Source organism: Populus euphratica, unplaced genomic scaffold (assembly GCF_000495115.2).
Source record: "Populus euphratica unplaced genomic scaffold, PopEup_1.0 scaffold75.1, whole genome shotgun sequence".
In the NCBI taxonomy this organism is placed as follows: domain Eukaryota; kingdom Viridiplantae; phylum Streptophyta; class Magnoliopsida; order Malpighiales; family Salicaceae; genus Populus; species Populus euphratica.
The window spans coordinates 1,441,869-1,465,114 of NW_011499866.1; the positions used below are offsets into that span (position 1 = coordinate 1,441,869).

The 23,246-nt window shown below is 31.0% G+C and overlaps 3 protein-coding genes across 5 annotated transcripts; 1 reads left to right on the plus strand and 2 right to left on the minus strand.

Annotated features, from left to right (window-relative positions):
- Positions 1-4,203: 4,203 nt before the first annotated feature.
- On the minus strand, positions 4,204-7,638 carry LOC105126206 (cathepsin B-like). Its single transcript, XM_011026994.1, has 11 exons — positions 7,386-7,638; positions 6,633-6,686; positions 6,454-6,534; positions 6,069-6,225; positions 5,949-5,953; positions 5,786-5,860; positions 5,559-5,684; positions 5,185-5,403; positions 4,729-4,842; positions 4,598-4,633; positions 4,204-4,502 (listed from the first exon to the last, which is right to left on the minus strand). The coding sequence occupies exons 1-11, from the start codon at positions 7,452-7,454 to the stop codon at positions 4,368-4,370; spliced, it is 1,071 nt and encodes a 356-aa protein (XP_011025296.1). The 5' UTR covers positions 7,455-7,638; the 3' UTR covers positions 4,204-4,367.
- A 5,286-nt stretch (positions 7,639-12,924) lies between these two features.
- LOC105126208 (GEM-like protein 1) lies at positions 12,925-15,262 on the minus strand. The gene is made up of 4 exons (XM_011026996.1): positions 14,937-15,262; positions 14,731-14,832; positions 13,720-13,994; positions 12,925-13,327 (listed from the first exon to the last, which is right to left on the minus strand). The coding sequence occupies exons 1-4, from the start codon at positions 15,019-15,021 to the stop codon at positions 13,166-13,168; spliced, it is 624 nt and encodes a 207-aa protein (XP_011025298.1). The 5' UTR covers positions 15,022-15,262; the 3' UTR covers positions 12,925-13,165.
- Positions 15,263-19,603: 4,341 nt separating this feature from the next.
- LOC105126209 (uncharacterized) lies at positions 19,604-22,964 on the plus strand. 3 transcript variants are annotated; one of them, XM_011026997.1, is made up of 2 exons: positions 19,604-19,948; positions 20,744-22,964. In XM_011026997.1, the coding sequence occupies exon 2, from the start codon at positions 20,833-20,835 to the stop codon at positions 22,666-22,668; it is 1,836 nt and encodes a 611-aa protein (XP_011025299.1). In that variant the 5' UTR covers positions 19,604-19,948; positions 20,744-20,832; the 3' UTR covers positions 22,669-22,964. The 3 variants fall into 3 exon arrangements, with proteins under 3 accessions (XP_011025299.1, XP_011025300.1, XP_011025301.1); XM_011026998.1 differs by having other exon boundaries at positions 20,793-22,964; XM_011026999.1 differs by having other exon boundaries at positions 19,604-19,915.
- Positions 22,965-23,246: the final 282 nt, after the last annotated feature.

The window sequence follows — 23,246 nt, forward strand, 5'->3', positions numbered from 1 at the left end:
AAGAAGTTAAAACCCGAGATGATCTAGCTAATTGACCTAATGACCCGGTAAAATCAAGTTAAAAACTCGATTACAATCTATTGATTTTTTTAATTAAAATGATATCATTATAATTTTTTTAAAAAATCAAAATTAACCCGAGCCACCAGACAACCCGGTCAAAACCCGGTAACCTTATTAAAACTCGAAATCCAGGCCTTAGACCGGGTTGACCACTGGGCCTAATTTAAAATTTTTGGCTATATTACGAAACACTAGCTTGTAAGAGTTTGTTTGGAACGCGGTCTAAATCTTGTTCCTTTAAATTTTAAATTTTTTTGTTAAATTTTTTTAATATTTTTAAATTGTTTTAATGTGCTAATATCAAAAATAATTTTTTTAAAAAAATATTATTTTAATATATTTTTAAACAAAAGGTATTTTGAATTGCAACTGTTACTATAATTTTAAACAGTTCTAAAAAGATCATGCATCAATATTTTTAATTTAGCTACATGTACTAAAAAAATTAAATAGGAAATAAAAAAATTTGGTTTCAAAATTAATTTTTTTTGAAAAGAAAATAATGAAAAGATAAAAAGAAGTAAGAAAATAGGGCAGCCAAGAGAGTAATTTTTGTGCTTTAGGGATTTGGTATTTTAGGTTTTTATTTATCTATTAATTTTAGTTTCCCTTCTTTATCTTTTTATTCTTTTTATTTAATTTTGGTTTTCAATTTTTATTTATTTGTTTCTAGATTAACATCTGTGCACATGACACCATCTAAATCATTGATCTCTTGAAATAAACTATGTTAGGAGGCACAGGCATCTTGCACTGTAAATGACGTGCTTGAATGGAAAGACCATGCATGACCGATGAGACCATGCATGACCAATAACTAAAAGGACAATACACCACAAATGAAGTTTATTCGGTGTGTGTTAAGAACATGGTGTAAATAGTATTTTTTAAAATTTTAATTTTTTAATTTTTTATTTGTTTAAAATATTTTTTTTATGTTTTTAGATCATTTTGATATGTTAATGTCAAAAATAATTTTTAAAAATAAAAAAAAATTATTTTAATGCATTTTCTAAATAAAAAACATTTTAAACTATTACCACTAAAACAATTCCAAACAGGACATATCTTAGGTGACCAAGGTGAAAAATCTAACATCTACCGGTTGATAATATTTGTATGGTCCCTCTATTTTAAATTTTATCTTAGTTTGGTCATTGTATTATTTTGAGGAAATTACATCAAGTCTTGTATAATATGATCTATTTTTTATTTTACTCATATATTTTAAAAAATTACACTTTATACTCTAAACTCTTATAACTTTATATCACTTTCAAAAAGTAATTTTTTGGCATGTGCTATTTTGTTAAAAAAAATAGCCAAGCATCCTACTATAAAAAAATTCCTTATAAATTATATTGATTATGATTCGATACATGCAATTGTTGGACAATTATATTAGATTTTTAACTTAATATTTTCTAATGTGTAGTTTTACTTTAACAAACATAATTTTTAATTTAATTATTAGATTAAGCTAAAATTTTATCAGAAATTTCTAGAAGTCTTGCTTTATATTGAATTTAAATTGCAGATCAATCGAAGTTCAAAAAAGTATTACGATATAGACCATAAGTTATTGTATGGCTTTCGTTATTTGTTTCCTTATATTATTTGTGAACTTCTTATTTAGAAAGAATTCTTTTTTTACAATAACAATAGGTGGCAACAATTAAGATTATTTTGGCAAAGATTTTAATGATAGCAACTTGTGTTTGCTTTTGTTTTGTGAATTTTCTCATTGGCAAGGTTTCATTATCATTCAAGGACATTATAGGTGATTTTGGATTTATATTTTGCAGTTTTATGTGAGAAGTATAATTTTTTACCCAATCATTGGATTAAGCTAAAAGTTTTTCAGATGATTATAAAAGCCTTGTTTTATTTATGGTTAAAATTTTGTAGCGATCAAATTTCGAGAAGGCTTTGTGATAAAGTTCAGAAGCTACCATGTCGGAATTGTATTAATTTCCTAGTTGGTTTAAGATTATTTTTTTATTTTATTTATAAATCTTTTATTATTTTTCAAGTTTTATTTAGGATTTTTTTTCTAGTATAAATAGGGTTATTTAGCTTGTAATTAGGTTTTTTTATATATAGATTTTGATTTCATAATATTTATCATGTGAGTGAGAAACTTCTTTTATTTTAGTTCTTCATTGAACTACTTTGACTTCGTAAAAAATTAACCAATTTTTATAGCGTCTTCCATACTTCTTGTTCATGTTTCTTCATAAACATCATGGGGGTTTTAGTTTCTATAATATTGGTATCTCGGTATATGTTATTATTATATCAAACTCCATAATAAGCTTGAATTTAAAATTGTGATGGAATTTGTGTGTTTGGTATTGTGATAGCTGTTGTGGTTATGATTTTAAAAAAAATATTTTATAAAAAATATTTTTAGTTAAGGTTATTTTGGAAAAATATATGTTTGGTTAAAACTGTGGTTGAAATTGAGGTTGAACAAAAAGTAGTTAAATGTGTTTGCTTAAGGAATGCTTTTCAAATCGAGGTTATAAAATAATTAAAAAAGACATATTAATATTGATGATTGTTATTGAAATATTAGCGATTTAACTACTGCTATTACATCATGAAATAAACAATACTTTATATAAAGTATTTTTTATTGTTGCATTAAACTATGTTCAATTTCATCACGTATGAAATCTATTCAATAAGACTTGTAGTTTTCATGGTTTCTTTAGCGTGCAATATCAGGTAAAATATCATCAGAAACAAAATTGAGATTGCGATCAAATTCTGCAAATGCTATGTCATCATATGATCTCTTTCAAATTTAATTATGTAGTACCATTAAATCATATTAAACATTGGTTTTTCAAATAAAATACAATATTTGAGAAAAAAATTTAGATTTTTTTTATTTTACTAGGTCATACTCGGTTCAATACCTTTTAGGTTTGAAACGGACCCTTTTCAATGCATTTAGGTTTGGGCCGGACCATTAACAATGAAGCTGCTCTCCATTGTTCACATAGCTGAATAGTGGAGACCTGAAAAAGTGTAGAAGAAGAAGGAAAAGAAGAAAAGGCGGTAGCCCTAGAGAGTGGTAAGGGAGCTGCGTTACACTATTCTTCAAAGTGAACAGTCGAGTCTCTGTTCATGTCGGTTCGGCCCATTAACAATGAAGTTGTTCTCCACTGTTTACTTAGCTGAACAGTAGAGACATGAAGGAGTGCAAAAGGAGAAAGAGAAAGGGAAGGGAAAGAGACAATGGCCCTGAAGAATGATGAGGGAGCCGCGTTACATTGTTTTTTCAACGTGAACAATGGAGTCCACTATTCATGTTGTAGAATAGTGGAGACATGATGCAGAAGAAAAATAAAAAGAAGAAGAAGAAGGGAAAGAGCTAGTCCATTGTTCTGCAACGTGAACAGTTGCAGAACAGTGAAGACATGATGCAGAAAAAAAAAGAAAGGGGAAGAGCTGATTAATTTCCTTTTTTTGTTTCTACAAGGCACACCATTGTTTAAGGCACACCATTGTTTAACACCATTATTTACTGTGTTATAACATAGTTGCAACAAAAGCAACCCCAAGCTGCTTTGATTGACCCTGAGTTACAAGCTCAATAAAAAATAGGACCCATGAATAATAAATCTCATTTTGTTTTATTAGACATACATTTTTTGTTTTATTAGATATACAGGAGCTGTGTTTTGCTTGAAACACTACCACAATCATAACCACGTAAACAAACATATTCTTAATATCACCACCTCATTGAATCTTCCTGGATTGAAACATTTGGTTGCTCAAGATTTGATTTTGGTGATACCTGGCACGCACTAAGAGAGGGAGTGAAGAAATTATACAAAGAGAGAATCCAAATCTATGTAAATGTAGTTTTTGTGTTTATGTTGTATCATATAAAGGTAAGTTTATATTCTTCTTTTATTTATTTTAAATTGACGAAAGATAACATATAATTTCTCAAAACACAGAAAAAACAATCAAATTATTGCAGGGTAATTTTCCCTATTATTATTGTCTTGTCCTAATGTCATTCTCCAACTCCTAATTCCTGTAATCATTTGGCCCGTTCATGATGAGCCGAAGTAAGAGTCTAGACATTGGGTTATACGGGGATGCAGTTAGAACAAAAAATAGAAGGATCAAACTATAGCATCTTTCACATATTATTTCAATCAAATTAAGCACTGTTGAAGAAAGCATCCCTTATGCAGTTGAGGTCAAACTATAGCATAATTTATCGCTAAAGCACATGATTCGTACATAAATCACATTAATTTGAAAAGGGATAACCATTATCACGCCGAAGCATGCTCATGGGCATCGATCTTGGCAACTTCTCTGACGAGGTTCCTGGTTGAAGGCAAACCAGCAACAACATCCTCTTCAATACCACACTCATTTGTTCCTCTTTTGATTTTAAAGTAACCATCCTGTCATTCAAAATGAAATTGCAAGTTAAGCGTTAGAGAAAACTTTTTATGACAGTAATTCAACATGGAGAGAGATTCTGATCAAAAGAACCTACATCACCCCAGCCTCTATTCCACTGGTTAGCAAGAAGCTGCGACAAAAAAGAGAGTACATAATTATATTAATATTATATGAGAAACAACGGCCATGGAATCTGGAAAAAGAAATGGTATTATTAACACATACCCAATAATCCTCCCCGTCATCAGAAGTCCCCCACCCAATAAGCTTAACAGCATGGCCTCCCATGGCATCACCTGTTATGTGCTTGTAAACTCCTGATTTATAATGAGCAAAATCCTGTAGAATGGTAAATGGATTATTCCAATTAAATAAGTATACAAGGTGTATTTCCGGAACATCAATCTTCATGCAATTTGTGTATAACTTTTTCTATGGGCCTAATTTGCATATACTTGTACGATAAATTAATAATGGCATTCGTCACGCATGAATGAAAGTGCAAGTACAGCTAAAAAAGAGATTTGTATGAGATCAAATGTTAGCAAACTCCCACTGATGTTATCCCTGCATGTCTAAAACTCAGAATTTCTTCAACTTAATAAGCAAGCTGTAGTTTAAGCACTGCAAAAGAATCAAGTGCATCAAGTGTTAGCATAGGAGAATGAAGCAAGTTTTTACCTCATAAACAGTGAAGGACACCTCTACTGGTCCGTTCCTGGAAACTTCAGCCATGATGCTGTGGGGATCAGAATCAATTCTATATGCATTAACACTGAAGTGCTTGGACTCTGCCCAGAGCTTGTTCTTATCAGCACATTTCCTTTCACACTTTGGAGTAGGAAATCCTGGCTCGCAACCAGGGTGAGAACAGCCAATATCATCAAAGTATGGATCACACTGCCAGATGAATTTTTTTGATAAAGAACATCATGATTGTGGAACAGATTGGGCATGATCAAAATGGGGTGCCCTCTCGGTATCTAGTTAAGCAATCTAAACTAACAGGAAAGATATCAAGGGTCAAGGTATTATGCAAAGCCAGAAACTAGTACCTCCTCAGTGACAACACCAGATTGGACAAAGTATCTCCATGCATCAATTGGATAACCCCCATCACAACCATCACCACACATCCAGCCACAGCAAGCTAAGAGGTCATTGACAGATAGAGAGAGGTTCTGCAATAAAAGGACGTGTGTGATTATATTGGAACAGCATAATTAGTCAATATTTTTTGTTCAAATATAAACAACTAGCTTGAATCACAAGATTCAGTTACCATGCCATAATGGATGCAAAAACGATCTGATAGCGATTCAACAGCACCAAAGGCCCAACAGGATCCACAGTGACCCTGGATTATCAGATTTGAAATGTGTTGAGAACCAGTAAGGTTTATGTAGACAAAATCCAAGAGAAAGAAAGAAAAACATTTTTTTCACCTGATCTATCATTTTGAAGTTGATCCAGCATTTTCCATACAAAGGAGCAAAGCATCAGCACCTTGAAAAATAAGTAGACAAAAACAGAGAACCATGCAATGCAAACACGTAGCAACTGACCAAGAATTCTTCCAATGGTGCTACAATGTGGCCAAGCGGTTCTTGCATCAAATTCTTTTGGTAATTTCATGGATTTTGGATGCCTTACTAGAGGAACACCTCTTAGTTCCTTTCCGGGTGTTGGTTTGACTCCAAGAAGGTACTTGAATTCCCCAACCTATGCAGCAAAGAAACTGGAAATGTTAACTATCAGGAATAAAGGATTAGAGTAAACCTATATATAAATGAACAAAACAATATATAAATGAACAAAACAATATAAAAGAGGACCTAAAACAATCTGTCTCTCACTCTCCCATGAACCAACAAGAGAAATTATTCGAAAGCACAAGAAAAATACTGAATAATTCCTCAATGACCAAGGTCTTTCCAGATGAACACTCACAGAGTAATTGGAAAATTGAGGGTTCATGGTAGCTTCCCATCCAGCATTGGGATTTTCATTGATCTTTTGAACTATTGAATCCTGCACAATCATAGTGAAAGCACAAGAAACGTAAATAATTTGCAAGCAAAAGAATCATTCTAATTGCCAAAGAAAAAAAAATCTGCTAAACAAAACACCTGAAGGATCCTAGAATTGAGTTTGAGCTTGGAAACTGGTTCCACCGCAATAACCTGCTGACCAGATTACATTCGATAAATTCAAACTTAGAATAGTAACCTTCAAGAATCAAATCACAAAGAAAGGAAACTAGTTCAAGATAATACTGTCCGATTTACAAACATAACAACCTCCTACTCATTCACAAGATCAAATTTTTGTATCGATTCCTTCTTTAAAGATGCTTTTATTACATGTTCTCACTTTTGCATATGTTTGATTAGTAAAGCCCCATAAAACAACTCGAACTAGAAACCAAAAATCAATAGCAGATCTAACCTCTTCATTAACTTAATCGGCGGGTTGAAAATGAAACACTAGCAGAAATATTAATAAAAAGTACCTAGAAGTAAGAGATTATGGAGTTGAAAGCAATCAATCCTCAGACTGAGGTCTAGGTTTGTTCGAGGAAAGACCCGATGACTGTGCAATTAACTAAATATCAAAACTCCGTGTGTCTGTCACTGCTTCATCCATCTGTGCTACAACAGATTTCCTTCTCTATTTCCATATAATCCAAAAATAGTAACTTCCACATAACCATTATCTATTCAAATTTAACATGTTCAAAAAAGCAGTTCAATCAACCGCCAAAATTGGGAATAAAAATCCTAACAGGCACAGATGTATCTCTAGTAGAACAAAAAAAGCTTAAACGTAGAAGATCGGATTTTAACATGAAGGAGAAGAGCTTGCGACTGGTAAGCAAGTACCTGAGAGTAGAAGGTAAAGAGAGCAGCGACGAGAAAGAAGAGAGTGCCATGATACAGAGGACTTGCCATTGCCTGCTTGCTGGAGAAGAGAAGAAAATGGAAATACCCACGAAGTAGTAGATAGTTACGTGACAAATGAAGCAAGCCGTGATCGCTTTATGAGGGTATGTGGACGACCCTAAATACGGGAGGAAAGGTCAGAGTAAACGAGAGCATGGGAAGATGGTTAGGAAAGCCAATCAAACTGGGGAAGCAAGGAATCTTGGCTTTTTGTGCAGCTCAGCAGCGCGCTTATGTCAACAGTGATGGCGAATGCCGTATTAAAATGATTTTTTTTTAAAAAAGAAAATATTTTTAATATTAAAGTATTATAATAATCTAAAAAATCAAAATTAAGATTAAATTTAAAAAAAAATCAATTTTTTATATAAAATCCCTCATTCCCATAAGGCTCGACTATCGGTGCCCACCGCTTGCAACTTTATCCTCTCCAGTATGGTGACGTCATCTGTTAGTTACGAGTTATGACACGGTGGGGATGCATCCCATCCCATCTCTGATTTTTAATTAATGATGTATTTTAATAATCTTTCTCTCATTCCCCGATAGATGTATTCATTTCAGTTGTATGAGCAGGAAGGTAGTTAGGTGGCTCGCCGAATGCCATTAGTTGGATTGGATTTTTTTTTTAATGTAAAAAAATATATTTAGAAGATGATAAATGAGCAGAAGAAATCCGAAACCTGATTAATAAAATTAGTTGATTTAATAATATAATTATAAAAAAGCAAAAAAGAAATCCAAAACTTAACTACCAATCAAGAAAACATTGAATGGCAAACTGAAAATTAGGACTTTTCTGCATTTTATCTCAAAGGGGATCTAAGCTAACAAAGCTAAACAATGCTTTTTTCTTTAATTAAAAATTAATTTTTAAAAATGATAAAAAATTACTTAAATCAGCATGTTAAATTTATGGTCCGCTCATAAAACCAAAATAAACTCATACAAAATAAACTGAATAAAACAATGAAAGTCAACTTTTAAGCAAACTAAATTATAAAAGGGTAAAAAAATTATTTTTAAAAAAAAATCAAGTTAATCCAAATTAACTTGAATAACATGTATAAATTAGAATATAAAATTGGGATAAACCCATAAAAAAGTGAAAAAATCATAAAACTGGAGATTTATTATCTAATATTGAAGAATAGAATTAAAAAAAAAACTATAAAAAGACCAAAATTAAATTGAGCTACTTTTAAAACCTTTGACATTGGCTATAAGACCAGGATTACTATATAGAAGGTAAATATGAAAAAATCACAACAAGAATCTCTAATCATCCAAAATTCAAAAACAAAATAAATAGCAATTAAAGAATGAAAATCAAATTGAATACAAAAATAAAATAAAATAAAATAAAATATTAAGGAATGAAATTAAAAAGAAAAAAATCAAGAAAAGAATTAAAAATAGAAAAATAGCAATAAAAAGAATGATGACCAAACTGAATATAAAAACTAAAAGAAATAAAATGATGAAGTGAAAAATTAAAAAACAACAAGTCAAGCAAAAAGATTAAAATAAAAAACAAAATAGAAATAAAAAAATGAAAAACAAATTAGATGTAAAAAATTAAATGAAATAAATATTGAGAGAAATAATTGGAAAAAACAACAACTTCAAAAGCCTTAAAAAGAAAAGAACTAGAAATCAAAATAACAAGGATAAAAATTGATATAAATATAAATTGAAAGGACATATTTGATTTTTAAAAGTGTTAACATGAAATCCAAGACAAGGAGAGAGAGAAAAAAGAACAAAAAAAAAATCTATTACAAATTAATCATAACTTTATCATGAACATATGCCTGATCATGTAAAGCTTCCAATACCATTACAAAATATGGCATTTGATTGCTATGAGGTGACACGTGTAACATAAAAAGCACAAGATCCTCTTACTCGCTGGAGTGTGTATAAAACGTGTTTTTTATTTTTATATTTTATTTTTATTTATATTTGTTGAAAGACTAGAAAATACAATGAAACGATAAAGATAACCTTAGGTGATTTTTTTTTTGTTTTTAATGAAAATTAAGTCATTTTACTATGTAATTAAAGCATTCAAAGATTAAAAAGTTCTTATACCTCAATTTTAGTTCTTTTATTTCAAGGATATTTAAGTTATTTATTGCGCACCTAAAATGTTAAAAAAAATTGATTTGTGACTATTCAAAATGATGTTTTTAGACCGGAAAAATAAACCTAATGGAAAAGACATTTTCCCCCTATAGCTTGTTAAATGATTTTTTTTAGACCAGAAAAACCTTCATTTTACTATATGAATCCATAGTAAAATGTGAGTGTATGTATAATGAATCTCTTAACTCTTTTATTTTTTTTTATAAAAAAATTAGCTTAACCTAATGGATAAACCTGCTGATCTATCAAATCCAAAACTCTACTAAATTACACCTTCATTTTACTATATGAATCCATAGTAAAATGTGAGTGTATCTATAATGAATCTATTAGCTCTTTTAAGTTTTTTTTTTAAAAATTTAGCTTAACCTAATGGATAAATCTGCTAATCTATCAAATCCAAAACTCTACTAAACTACAATGCTTTACAATATTAACTTCAATAAATATGGATAACTTAGAGGATCAATATATGACATAATTGACCTACCACAATCCAACTGAAAACTAGTGAAGTCAACTCCAAGGAATTGTTTTTTTATAGTTTTTATATAAAATAATATTATTTTATTAAAAAATGATATGATATCATTGCGAGAAACTAGCGAAATCAACTCCAAGCAATTGTTTTTTTAGTTTTTATATAAAATAATATTGTTTTATTAAAAAATGATATGATATCATTGTGAGGTTGACATGGATTGATTTGGATTAATCTAACAATCGAAGATCCTAAACCTCATGCAAAATAATTAAATCAAATTAATAAAAAAAATGATTATTATTGAACTTATAAAAAATAGAAACATGAATATTGAATGGGTTAATTGTCAATTGATAAAGAATACAATCTCAGATATAATATAAAAAAACTATATAGGTAACACGCATTATGTCATGAATTGAGTCAAATTTTTCTCAACATATAAAAATGATCCAATGATGATAATATTTATAAAGGAGTAAGAAAGATTTGAAATATAGGTCATTAAGTCGAATAGGTTCCATAAATTTAGTTAATTTAATAACATGATTATAAAAAGAGTCAATGAAAATAAAAGAAATGACAATGACTAATCGAGAGAAATAAACACCTATTAATATTATGAAAAGATACTCTCTAAATATTTTTAAAAGATCTCACCAATCTTATTTAATAACAAAACAAAATTTGAATAAGAATGAGATAATTTCATTAAAAGAAATAAAAGAAATCTAAAGTTCAATTACCTGCAAATCAAACATTAAAGGAAAAACTAAAAATAGAAAAATTAATTTTTTAAAAAGATAAAACATATGACTTTAATCAACATGCCAAACTTACATCTCACTTATAAGGTCGACATATAAAATAAAATGAATAAAACTATAAAGGTCAAATTTATAGCAAACTAAATAATGAAAGGCAAAATTAAAAAAAAAAATCAATTAAAAAGAATGTTGGAAAAAACCTTGAGTCAATTAGGGTTAACTTGATTAACCACAATCCAAGGTATAAGATTGAGATAACTCCATAAAAAAAAAAAGGAAGGAAAGATCATGAAGTTGAAGGTCTGACAAACTAATTTTGAAAACTGAAATTAATTTTTTGTTTAAAAAATAACAAAAAAAAATTACAGTCAAATCAAGTCAATTTTTAAAACTCGTGACCCGAGTTATGAGACTAGATTACCTTATTGAAGGCAAGCCTATAAAAATCACAAAGCAAAATTCCTTATCATCCAAAATTTAAAAAAATCAAATCAAATAGTAATAAAAATAATAAGAATCAAATTTGGTATAACGATTAAATAAAATAGAACAATGAGGGATGAAATTGAAAAATAACATAAATCAATAACAAGAAAAATAACAAAAAAATAGCAATTCAATTGAAAGGTTGATTTGAGAAATTGAAGAGTTTGGTGTAAGATTCAAATGGGAAGAGAAAAAAAAAAGAGAAATAAAGAAGAAAACACCACCAAACACTTTCCAACAAGGGCCCAGAAGGTGGTATTTAACCAATAAATGACACCATATACACTGCTTGAAAAGTAAAAAAATCACTTATGTTATATGTGCATTTTACCCATCAACCAAAATTTTAAAATATTTATAATTATAAAATTACTAATTACAAATAAATATTATAAAAGACCATTTTATTCTCCAATTCTATTTTCATTGAGTGTTTGTTGCGCTGCGGTTTTTTTTAAAGTAAACTGCAAAACAATTTACTGTGTATGGGTCCCACAATAAATTGTGCAGGGAGAAGAAAAGCAGTAAATTGTAGCTTTTTTGCTTGGATAAAAGGGAGACCATGCTCCACTGTTCATTGAATAGTGGAGGCTGCTACTGTGGAGCATAGCTCTATTGTTTTGGCCGGAATGGGTTCGGTCCAACGCTTAAAATGAATTGAACTGGTATGACCTACTAAAATAAAAAAATATTTTTTATTTTTTAATTGTGTTTTATTCGCTTGATGACATAGTATTCGCAGAGTTTAATTATAATTGTAATTATAATTTTGTTCTTGATTATATTTTACAAGTTATGTTGTTGCGCGATTAAGAAACTAAGAAATTTATTGGATGTATTTTAGACGTGATGAAATTATAGATAGTTGAATGGAATAATAAAAAATATTTTATATAAAGTATTATTTATTTCATGATGTAATAATAATAGTTAAATCTATAATATTTAAATTAAAACCCATTTATATTAATATATACATATTTTTTAATTATTTTATAACCTCAATTTTAAAAGCATTATTAACCAAATACATTAAATTATTTTTTATTTAACCTCAATTTTAATTATAATTTTAACCAAATATATATTTTTCAACTTAATCTTAACTAAAAATAATTTTTATAAAATAATTTTTTTAAATCATAACTACAACAATAGCTACAATACCAAAAATACCAAACACACCATAATGTTATCTAAGAGGACAAACAATGAAATGTCAGTGGATGAATATTAAAAAAAGAGCTCTTTTAGTTTTTTTTTTTAATCTGTAATTTGTTTATCTTTTACTGGACTGAGTACTCCTATTTGTGAACCGAGGAGCCCATAAAATCAAGCATGCTGTGCGTATATAAAAGTTTTAGAGGCGTGAGTTTCAATACTGAATGCCGCGTTGCTTTTCCTTGGAAAGTGCATACCTATGCTAACGTGCAAGCTCTCTGATTCATTATAGGAGGAGAAATATCAGTTCATCAACATTTTCCCTCTTCGTAGGCGCTTTGCTAGAACGACAAAGCTTCTGGAGAAAGAAACTGGAACGACAAAACTTCTGGACAAAGAAACTGGAAAGCAGGAAATATCAAGAAACTACACGTTCAAAACCATCAATCATCATATTAGGAGACTAGTGGGTATCTAAGCAAATTCCCAACAGGCAAGACGGGCTAAAATTTTCCAGTTGAACATTCATTGCACATCGATAACCAAGCCTGTATTATTTCAGTTATTTAAAAGCACTAATCTTCTGTCATATCTGTTAAGTATGCCACAGTATGGGAGCAAGATCACGAGCTTTGCGCCACAGGAATTGCCCCAGATGAGTCGCGAGACTGCTGTCAAGCCTCGCATAATTGCTTCAGTGCCTTGTCATATGATATGAATCCCATGAACCAGAACTCATGACCATCCTTTGTGACAATCTGGATGTACTTTTCGGAATGGTTCGCTCTGTTTGAAGAAGGATTCACTGCTCTCAATCGATCAAGCAGCACCACAACCTACAGATATACATATTTTGACAGTTGAACGACATCAGAAAATACCATATGTAAAATAAAAGGCGAATCGATCAGCTGCTTGCTAAAACTTTGAATCAAAATTATTAAAAATGGGCAACCAAATAAAAGGGCCCAGTTCAAAGTGCTCAAACAATTGTTAAAGCCTTGCAAAGAAATAGCTGTTGGGTGAGTTCAAAATAAATCATTTCTCGATTTCAAGTCAACGAAACTTGTAATGATTTTGAATCGCGACGAGAGAATTTTGTTTAATGCTACTCAAGTAATAGGACATGGAAAACCTCATGTTATCCTCAAAATTTAACAGCTTAGATTACAGAAATGAGACACCGATTAGCGAGTGCATTGCTAAGAAATGAAGTAGATGGTAATACCTTGTAATACATCCATTGCTGCTGTCCTGTAGAGGAATAATAACAGAAGGGATACTCGCTGCAAAAGGCCACCTTTTTGGAGGATACATAAAGTGTCCCGATCACAGGTCCAGTTGAAGTCGATATATAGCAAGCATATGCATTCAAGAGCTTCTCTCCAGGCAAGACCTCAAATGTCTGCTGGAATACCTTATCATGCCCTCCTTCAGCAAGTACCTTTGTCCCTTGAGCAATCCTTGCCATTGCTGCATCGGCTATGCTAGGACTAACCTTGACTGTTGTTTTCAGAAAACAAGATTACATATTATAATCTAAACGACAGCATCCATAATTGAGAATTAGAACCAAGTAATTTGCATTACACAATAAAATGTGGCTTTTATATTTGTGACATGGTTCCCAAAGCCAAGAAATTTTATCTATTCCCTCTGTTACCCTTTTTCTCTTCTTATTAGTCTATGTTTTTCCTCATAGCCATTCTATGAAGACATGCCTCAACATTCAACTATCCTCAAAAATCCAGAAAACATTAAAATGAAGTCAAGAAGAGGGTTCCTTCACTCGGTTTCTCGACGAAGGCCAAATAAGCATCTTAATTTTGCAGTCAAGAACAAGCTACCTTGTCGGCTCGATCAGCTTATATTTGATCATATCTACAAAAGACCAGGTGAAAGAGCTAGGCGACCCACCCATGAATCACCGTGCTTGAGTGCTTGATTCTAAGCTGTTGGGAAATTAAAAACAAAAATAATTTACCCGGAAAAAATAACCAAGGGAACGTTCTCCTACTTATTTATTTGTTTACACTAGGCAAGCTCCGAGGCAATGTTGGACGGCACCTTTCTATTAGACTTAAAAATCTTTTGAAGGATGAAAAGACCAACCTAGTAAGCTAAATAAACAAAAGGCGAAATGACAATAAATTTGATGATTGTGCGTATTAAGGGCAGGCAAGAAAATTTTAATCAGTCCTGATTGAAGGTAACATGAAGAGGGGAAAGAAAAACTCACAGTGATGCCAGATATTATCAGCATAAACCTCTGCTTTCCTGGTGGCTAGCTCAACCCTCTTCCCACACCGATTCCAAGCATCACGTATCTTCCCCATCGATCCTGAAAGAAAGCATACCAGAATATAATATAAACAATTTAGATTACAAGTAAAAACAAACGCCATAAAAGGCATTCATGAGCTCTAAACTCGAGATCAGACTTACTGTTGCCATTTGTCCCATATCCATTAGTAGTAGCCGGAGGAACAGTCGCGAACTGGAGGTAAGGATTGTTGTTGCTGTAGTCCATGTTGTGTTGAGGATGCGGACGGGGATTCACTGTGTTGCCTCGGTGCTGCAGTGGTGTATAAATTAGGCAGCGAGACAGGTTCCTCACTTTTCCTCCACCGCCCAAACGTCACTTTAGTTTTAGCTCCACGCCATTATTCTCGATGGGAACATGAATGGTCGGCCGATTTATTATAGTCCGCCTGTAAATATAATAACTGTAAACCGAATTCAGTTATTCTTCCTGTCTTGGGTCAAAGTCGTTGGCTTTAGGAACATGAACTCAGTCGGACAGAATTATGATAATAGCGATGGTATCTTTTTTCGGCAAAAGCCAGTGTGAAAATGAAATGTATTGGATTCTGTATGCTCTTGCTTCTTGGTTGTGGAGGGAGTTGAAATTCGGTTGACTCGATTCATCTTCGCGGGATATTGTTCTTAAGCTGTAAATGTGATCCTATCGAATTTATTCGCATAATCATGAACGGAATATATGTTAATTATATTGTGACGGTAGATTCGCTCTCGGTTGAATTCAATTTAAATAATTTTTTTATTTTAAAATATATATTAAAAATTTTATTTTAAAAATTATTTTTAAAATTAACAAATTAAAATTATCTAAAAATATATTAATTTAAAATAAATAAAAAATTTAAATTATTTTAAAAATATAAAAATAAATAGACCAGCTTTATTCGCATCGCTAAGTAATGAAAACTACAATTACTTTAGTTAATAAAAAAATATATTATCAGAGAAAAATATATATACTATACATGAAAAAAAATTAAGAAAAGTATTTGCTAAAACTTGCCAATAAAAAAAAAAATATACTCCACGTAATAAAAATTGTTTTAGAAGATTTGGTTCTGGCAATCTGATATTGCTTCATTAAAAAATATATTCTTAAATTATATGCAGCTGTATACCTATATATATATTCATAAAAAAAAATATATATAGAAAAAACCAATTTCAAGTTTGAGTCGTCGAAGTTCAAGAAATTACTTGGTACACTATGCTCTTAAAATAGGTCTTTCTTTGCTAAGTTAAATGTTTGAAAACATTAGTTCAAGAAAGGAATTGTTAAGATAGAAAAGATTTGCTAGATTGAAAAAGGATTTATATTTAAATTCTTTATTCGACAATTTAATTAACATTTAAAATCCTTTGTTGGAATTAATAGGTACTCAATTAGGAGGTTAAATACTCGAGTGTTTGTGTTTTTAACAATTGGAGTTCAATAATTTCTAATTAAGGATTATATATACATTTTCTTTTTTGATGTAGGAAATATTTCAATAATTTCTTCTTTTTAAGAAAAATATATATATATATATATATTATTTTTTTTCCTTGTTGGCTAAAGTATTTATAGTTTTTATTACTCGGTGCATCGACCTTTATTTATCTAATTATAACTTTTTTAGATAGATCAGAATTTGTTTTTATAGCTGGATAAATAATAAACTAATCTTGACGTTTCTTTCACATTGTTGATTTAGACGGTCAATATTCATTTAGCCTTAAAAAATGTTTGATGGAGGCTATTAAAAAGTTGTTTAAAAAAATATTATTTTAATATAAAAAATATTTTAAAAAATAATCATAAAATCTCTCATAGAGTTTGACGTTGCTTTTATGTATAAACTTGCTACTGTTTTGAGTCTTTTCTACTGCTACTAAAAAAGCATACACAACAGAAACAAAGGTCTCTTTATAGCAGTGAAAATCATAGCAACCCTCATCAACGAGTCAGCCTTCGTCAAACGTAACAGCAACAGAAAAACACAGCAACAACAATTTCAAAACGCAGCATCAGCAGTCTCAAAATATAATAGAAATTCCGGCAGTAGGAGTCACATATAAGAATAATCTCCACGCCGGTAGAGCGCCTTCCGTGTAGCAGGAAAAAAACAATAGCATGGGTGCATCCTGTGGCGGAGCCCCAAAGGGGCAAGAGGGGGCAATTGCCCCCTCCCCCTCCCCCTCCCCCTCCAAATCAGCAAGCCTCCAGCAAGAGAAGCATTTGATGGCAAAGTAAAAACACGAGGATGAGTGCTCTTGGTCCTTTTTTGGTAATTGGATTCCTCAATGCTATTTTTGATTTTATTTTAATTATTTATGATATAAAACTGTGTTATTTTTTTAAATAATTTATATAAATTAATAGTAGATAAATCAATATCCACATTAAATAAAATATAAAAATTTAATAGCTAAATCAAATATAATATAATAAAAAAATTAATCAAAACTAATATAAAACTGTGTTACTTTTTTTATTTGTTTCATTATATAATTTTAGTTTTATTTTTTTATAATTAGTTATTGAAAATGTTAGTATTTATAATAATAATTTATGAGTTTGTTGAATTAATATGTGTATGGATAATATTATATGCTAATAGATATGAATTGAAATGAGTTTCGATAAATTGATAAGTATTTTATTATGAATTTTATATGATGATAATAAATTTACTAATGATTAAACAAAAAGTATAAGACAACTAAAAAAATTAAGGACATAATAAATTAATTAAAAAAATTTAATATTTATATTTAATTTACTTGTACAAAAAAACAAGTTAGCAAGGACAACATTAATTTATAACAATCATTTTAAGCTATGATTTTAGATATTATGTACCATATATCATCATAGAATTATTGTCAATAACTTTTCTAATTTTTTAAAAATTTAAAAATAAATAAATAAATTTTTTTGTATATATTGAGAAAGATATTTTTACTGAGATTAAAAATAAAATTATTATGAAACAATTTTAAAATATTAAATCTCAAAAAGAATAATTATAATATAAATTTTTATTTTAAAAATATTCTTAAATTAATTTTATTTAACTTGAGTTGATATATATCTTTCAAATTAATTTCTACATGTAACATATATATATATATATATATATATAAATAATATAATATAATATTAAAAATTTATTAATAATTTATCTCATCATTTAAAAAGCATCAAAGTCCCTTTTTAAGACAACAATTTGACCTTTAAAACATAACGGTAATAGCTACCTTCTATAACGGCAAAAAACAACCTTCAAGTCTCTCTTTACAACGACAACAATAACTCCAATAAAAATAATTAAATTATGGCTTCTTGGTGGTCATTATGATTATTAGAAAATGTTAATAAAAAATCCTTGAAAGTGTAAGGAGTGTTGAAGTGTCATTCTTAAAGGAATATTGGAGCCTCTATTTGGAACAAAAATAATAAATACATAAAACAATAAAAAAAATAACAATTAAATATTTCAATCAACTAACTGATCAACCTCAAAAATCTTTCTTAACAAAGATAACATTTATCTCAAAGAATTTTAAAAACTATTAAGATAAATAGGCAAATTCACTTTATGCATACTTTCAATTACTTAGAATAAATATGAGAAAGACGGTTATATATTATTTTTCATGAATAATGATAATTATTAATAAAATATGAATTCATAATAATAAGGATATTAATGAACTTAATCATTGATGCTAGAATCTAATTATGTTGTTAGTTCATTAGAGAAATACAAAGATATTGATAAACTTTTTATTGATGAATTATATAATTTTTCGTTAATTCACGAGAAAAAAATGAGTCAAAAGAGTTAAAATAAACAAATTTTACTAGTTTCATATGACAATTGAATTTCTATCTCGTATATAGATGGTCACGAAAAAAAATATAAACAACAAAATAACAGGTTTTTACATAAAAGATTTAGAGATAATTTATACTTTATTTTTTAATAAAAAGAAAGAGATGATGAAAATAAAAATATTATTTTAATATATTTTTAAATAAAAAATATTTAAAAAATATTTTTTACTATTCTTACCTGAACTCAAAAAAAAAAAAAAAAACCCAATTATTACTTCATTTATCCTTTGCTAGAAAGGTAAAGCAGTTTAACAAAAACCCCAGTTTTCTATGAGAATCCAATCATGATGTGACGTGATCTTGCCACTCTTAACGAGAATCTTCTTCCACAGTAAATATCAACCTTCCACTATTTTGTGATGGTATTTAAAAGATATTTTTAGTTGTTATTTTTTAAATTATTTTTATTTTAAAGTATATTAAAATAATATTTTTATATATTATTTTTATATTAACATATTTAAATAATTTAATAATATAAAACAATATATTAATTTAAAATAAAAAATTAAAACTATTTTCAAAATTTTCGAAAACATTATTTAACCGCACTGCCAATCTAGAAATTTTTTACACGAGAACTCTCTTCCCCTGACTGTCACGCTATAATCATTGAAGCTCCGTTGTCTTAGGCCGTGTTCGTAAAAAACAAAAACTTTAAAACATATTTTATTAATATATTTTTGAACGAGAAATATTTTTTTAGAAAACAGTTACAAATTGAGATGTAAATTCTACCGGTAGAAGAATCACCAAGTAGGCCCTTCAATGGCCACTCATCAGAAGGGTCTGGGACCTCTGACCTGTGACTCCTTACCGGTCACAAATAAAATCACGGGGTGGGGAGGGGGGCAGCCGGCTTGCAGTTTAGGCTGTTAACGATTAAATGACCCGCTAGGATTATATGAAATCAAATTAGTTAGAGATTTGAGAGAGACATTGCTGTTTCAGATAATTATGGTAATGGTCTTGGTCTTTTCTGATACTCCCAATGTACGCTGTACATATACATTACACACTACAGTAGAAAGGCCAAGAAGCCAAAAAAGAAAAAACCAAAAAGAGGAATAAGTTAGGCAGGAGAGAAAGACAGCGATGCCAGGCTAGATATCCTAACCCCAAGATCGAAAATGGGACTCTTGCCCATTTTGGGTCTCCGTTTTAACAGATTTCAACTGCTATAGAAAAACAGAGAAAAACCCACTTTCCAGCTCCATTTCAGGTGCTTTGTTACTTCTCTGTACGCCCTTTTAAGGTTTGATGCTCTACTCCCCCACCGTTATTTCTTTTTCCTCATTTATTTGGTCTCTGTTGATGGTTTTGGTTGGTTCCCTTGTTCGAGTGATAATGATCAGTTGATGGTTTTAGGTAATTAGCTGGGAAGGTTTCTATTTGATTGTTGGGTTTGATCCACTTATTATTCTGTTGCATCCTATTTTGCTAGTTATATATATAAGGAAGAAGCACTTTCTGTTTGGTTGCTTGGTTTCAATCAGCTTTCTTTGCCGGTTTCTGAAGATTGGATTCTCAAAAATTTGTGTTGCTAGTGATCTGGGTTAGACCCGGTTTCATGCCAGTGACATCTGGTAATATGGTGGAGATGCACTGTACATTGGAATGAGCAGTGGCATTTGATTGTGTACATGTGTTGTCAATTTGTTCTGATAGAAGAATACATAGGATATGTGATTCTAGTGAAGCAATCATGGACTGAAATATCAACTATAGCAGCAAGCAATGTAGAAGGTAACACGAGATGTGTCATATTGCCATACCTAGTAGTTATTCTGAGCATTTCATTTAGAACAGCTTGATCGTGTTTTTTCATATTACTCAACAGCTTCTTCTTCTTTTCCTTTTTAGGTGGTTCAATGGAAGAAAACACAGATTTTTTCGCATTTTGAAGTTCTTAATTTATAATATTTTCTCTCTTTTGTTTGTGAAGTTTGATGAATTGTTTCTTAGGTTCTGTCATAAGGGGTTTAAATTTTAAGGAATTCTCAATTTAAATTGTGTTGATTTTGATGACCACGGTCCATCTTCTCTTCAGGGGCATTACTGCTGGTGATTAAGTTTCACATTTGGGATTTGATATGTAGGAACTGAAGTGTTGTTGTCCTCACATCACTTTCTGTATCAATGGGCATACAGAAGATTTGCCATCGGAGTTCAAGTTCTGATAAAGTTTCGTGCTCCTTCAGTGGTGAAGTCAAGCAGATGAGAGAAAACCCAGTTTTGGGTGCAGACTCAGGGAATGATTCAGATGATTGTGAACTTGCTGAATTGAACTGTGAGCTTGGTATGGTGGAAGGTCAGCGTTGCAGCATACCATTTGAGCTCTATGATCTTCCAGATTTGAGGGAAATATTATCTCTAGACACATGGAATTTGTGTTTAACAGAGGAAGAAAGGTTCAACCTGTCAGCGTACCTTCCAGATATGGACCATGAGACATTTTGCCTGACCATGAAGGAGCTTTTTGATGGTACTGAACTATATTTTGGGAATCCACTAGATAAATTTTTGGAAAGATTGAAAGCTGGATTCTACCCACCAAAGGTGGCTTGCTTCAGAGAAGGTTTGCAGTTTCTACAAAGGAAGCAACATTATCATTCTCTGAGAGCTTACCATGACAGGATGATACAAACGTTTATAAGCATGAGAATGTTATGGGATCAGTTTGGAATGAGTCCTGGAATTGAGGAAAAGATTTCTATGTGGAAAAGCAGGAGAAAAAAAAAGAGCGTCAAGATGCTTGATCTTAATGAATCTCCTAAGGATGATCATCTATTAAATGAGGTGGACACCTTGGAAACAAAGGTGATGAAGCTAGTGGAAAGCGAGGGTTCAGCAAAAGAAAGACCACCCTATCTGTGTACCAACAGGACAAAAATTATAGCTCCATACTGCAGACCGAAGGGAGTTTTAAAGATGAAGGCATCTGGAAAAGATTCATTCCGAAAGCACAATTCAAAGATGGTTGTGGCTGACTCCTCGGGGCAATGTCGATCATTTCCCAGGGGAGTGTTGAAAATAGTACCTAAAGCTCCTTCACTTCACCTGGAACAATCAGACATTGTGCCAAGAGGAGTGCAATCAAACTTTCCAGCCAGGACTCATGGCATACGGGATTTTAAGTTTTCTCCTTTGCCAGCATCTGTATGCTTTCAGAATGCAGGTAGCCTGCAGGAATATCCATTTCTAAGGAAAAAGGTTGATGGTGACAGAATTCATTCAACTCTGGACCAACCTCAGTTTCTAATAGATCCGCAGGAAATTGTTAGAGTAACCCAAAATCTCCCTGAAAGCTCTACAAGAAATGTGAAACCAGAATCACTTCCAACTTTAGATGAAAATTCTGTTGTGGTAGAACACAAATTGTTTGGAGTTGATATGGGAAGGTTTCCGAATAAGGAATGCAAGTTATCCTTGGATACAGAGGGTGCAAGGCCACATACCTTTGGTGGTGAAAATCTGGGGGCAAATGTGGACAGAGAATCTAATGGCTCTTTCCTGAAATCCTTGGAATCATTCCCATTTCGTATCCAATATCATGGAGGGGAGCAGTGCATGGTACCATTAAAAGAAGAGCATCTCACAATCTATCCAAGAATTCCAGAAGTGGTTCCTGCAATTTCAGATGCTGGCAATGATAAGCAAGAAACGTTAATGGATTCTTCTTCACACCAAAAGAATGGTGAGAATGATGTCAGTGTCAGAAAATCAGGGAAGCTATCGAGTAAATCCAGTGTCTCAGTGGCATTTAAGGATCAAAAGTTACTGCCTTTGACGTACAAGCGAAGGAAAGTTCTAGCTAAGGCCAACTCATTAAACTGTGGTAAGTCACTAACAGCAGATGCTAATCTGAAGTCTGCAATTACAAAAGAATCAGATCAAGATTTTAGGGAGGGTGTGAAAACTGTGAAGATAAAATTAATGGGGTTGAAAGATATGCCCTTGAACAGGGAACCTTGAACAACACTAAATGTAGGAGGTACTTTTTAGTACCAATTTTCTTGGTGGTTTTCACAAAATTACTCTCTAGTGTATGCTTTCAAGATTTGTAAATCGAAGTATAGTGGTAAAAAAAAGGTTCCTATCTTCATGATAATCCCATTACAAACATATTCACGAGTCTGCTACCAACATACCATCGGCATGGGCATGCATATGTAGTAAATACTTTCACATTGACTTTAAGTTACAGCACTGATGTACTAGCATATCTTCAGACGATTTCATTGCCAAATAAATATTTCCTATCTGGTTTATAGCTCTGGTACCAACTAACATTTCCAGATTGGCTTTGTCTAAACTGGCTGAGAAGTTGATATGCATTTGAAATATTTTAGTTTTCACATCCTGTTTTATGTCATTGCTCAGGATTCTGACATGATTGTACTCAGTACTCAGTTTTCCTTGCCTCCTCGAACCAGATTGGCTGAACATTTTGATAACCCCAATATCTGGTTTAATGTGGACTGTGAATATGGTTTTATTATGATTGTATGATTCTTTGCCTCCAGATCTCTCTTTCTACATCAATCTAGTGA